The sequence below is a fragment of the Galeopterus variegatus genome, unplaced genomic scaffold (assembly GCF_000696425.1).
Source record: "Galeopterus variegatus unplaced genomic scaffold, G_variegatus-3.0.2 Scaffold6185, whole genome shotgun sequence".
Taxonomy (NCBI): domain Eukaryota; kingdom Metazoa; phylum Chordata; class Mammalia; order Dermoptera; family Cynocephalidae; genus Galeopterus; species Galeopterus variegatus.
In genome coordinates this window covers 58152-59520 of record NW_007732296.1, presented here as the reverse complement: position 1 = coordinate 59520, position 1369 = coordinate 58152, and the positions used below count along the sequence as shown (strand labels likewise).

The window sequence follows — 1369 nt, the reverse complement described above, 5'->3', positions numbered from 1 at the left end:
GCAGTGGGCGGCAGATGGCCACATAGCGGTCGTAGGCCATGACCACCAGGATGAAGGCTTCCGAGCAGGAGAAGCTGTGGAAGAGGTACATCTGCAGGAAGCAGGCAGGGAAGCTGAGGAAGCAGTCCTCGAGTAGGAGTAGCGACAGCATCTTGGGAATGGTGGTTGTGGTGAAAAGTATGTCTAGGGTGGAGAGGTTAATCAGGAAGAAGTACATGGGCTTGTGGAAGCTGGGCTCTGCCACCACAGCCACCAGGATCAGGGCATTGCCCACCAGGATGAGCAGATAGAAGAACAGGAAGATGAAGAAGACTGGGAGGAAGAGGGACTCCTGTAGAGAGGGGATGCCCACCAGGTAGAAGGTGGGTGGAGAGTCTCTTGATCCATTACAGGCTGTGGCATCCATGGTGACACAGAGTCGGATGCCAGAGTGACAGGCAGCCAGCACACCTGGAAACCAGAAGAACCAGGAGTTTATAAATGAGAAATCTCTATAGTTCACTGTACAATTATCAAGATCCAAATCCTTTACGACCAAGTTGAGAGGACGGGTGGTGGCATCCAATGTCGGTTCTTCCATCTTAACCTGCAACTTCACTCCTTCCTTCTTCTACCAAGTATTTAGGAAGTAGCTACAGTGTGCAAAGCTGGGAGAAAGGAAACAAAGCACTCAAGCCTGTTCCTTCTAAGGGCTTACATTCTGGTAGAAGGATCATATATTTAAAAATCAAGCCCACAGTTAATGACCTAGTTACAACTGAGATAGATGCATTGAAAGAGCTCCTGCCCGCTGTCTGCTCCACACCCCACACTACCTTTTGGGCATCAGATCTTGCATGATCTCTCAGATCCCTACATTCCTGTGTTTTCTTTTATACCTGCTTAAAGTTCTACTGAGTGAAATCACTGTCTCTGTATCACTAGGAAGGGCTGATTTTTCCAAGGTTTTAGAAAATATGATGCCTACTCAGTCTACCCATTACCCAGAGAGAGGTTCCTCTGTCATTATCCAGATACAGCGGCCCTGCCTGCCTCTCTCTACTGAGTACTCTGGGTCCCCTCTCTCTCTCTGTGGTGGCCTCTCAGTTTCCAGGGATGGGAGGGGCAAATGCCTCCTGTTGGAGAACTCACTCCTGATGGAGCCCAAGTGGCAGGGAGACCTTCCCACCATTGTGCCAAAGGAGAGACTTGGCACGTCCTGGTCACTGTTGCAGCCCGAGAGGTGCTCCTGTTCAGTGGGAATACCCACACTGCTGTTGGCTCCTTTTACCCAACTCAGAAGAAGCCACAAGGAGTGGTCCTGAGAGTCACTGTTGCTAGAAAGGACCCAGAGAAGTAAAAGCTGTAGATGCCCAAGAAAAAGAAGCCT

The 1369-nt window shown here is 50.0% G+C and overlaps 1 protein-coding gene across 1 annotated transcript in view; it reads right to left on the bottom strand.

The window, feature by feature from the left end:
• Positions 1–406, bottom strand: part of LOC103605943 (olfactory receptor 2AT4-like) — a 1372-nt gene extending 966 nt beyond the window's left edge. The window contains exon 1 of the mRNA XM_008590535.1: positions 10–406. Coding sequence (XP_008588757.1) covers positions 10–406 — 397 coding nt within the window. The remainder of the gene's footprint in view (positions 1–9) is intronic.
• Positions 407–1369: the final 963 nt, after the last annotated feature.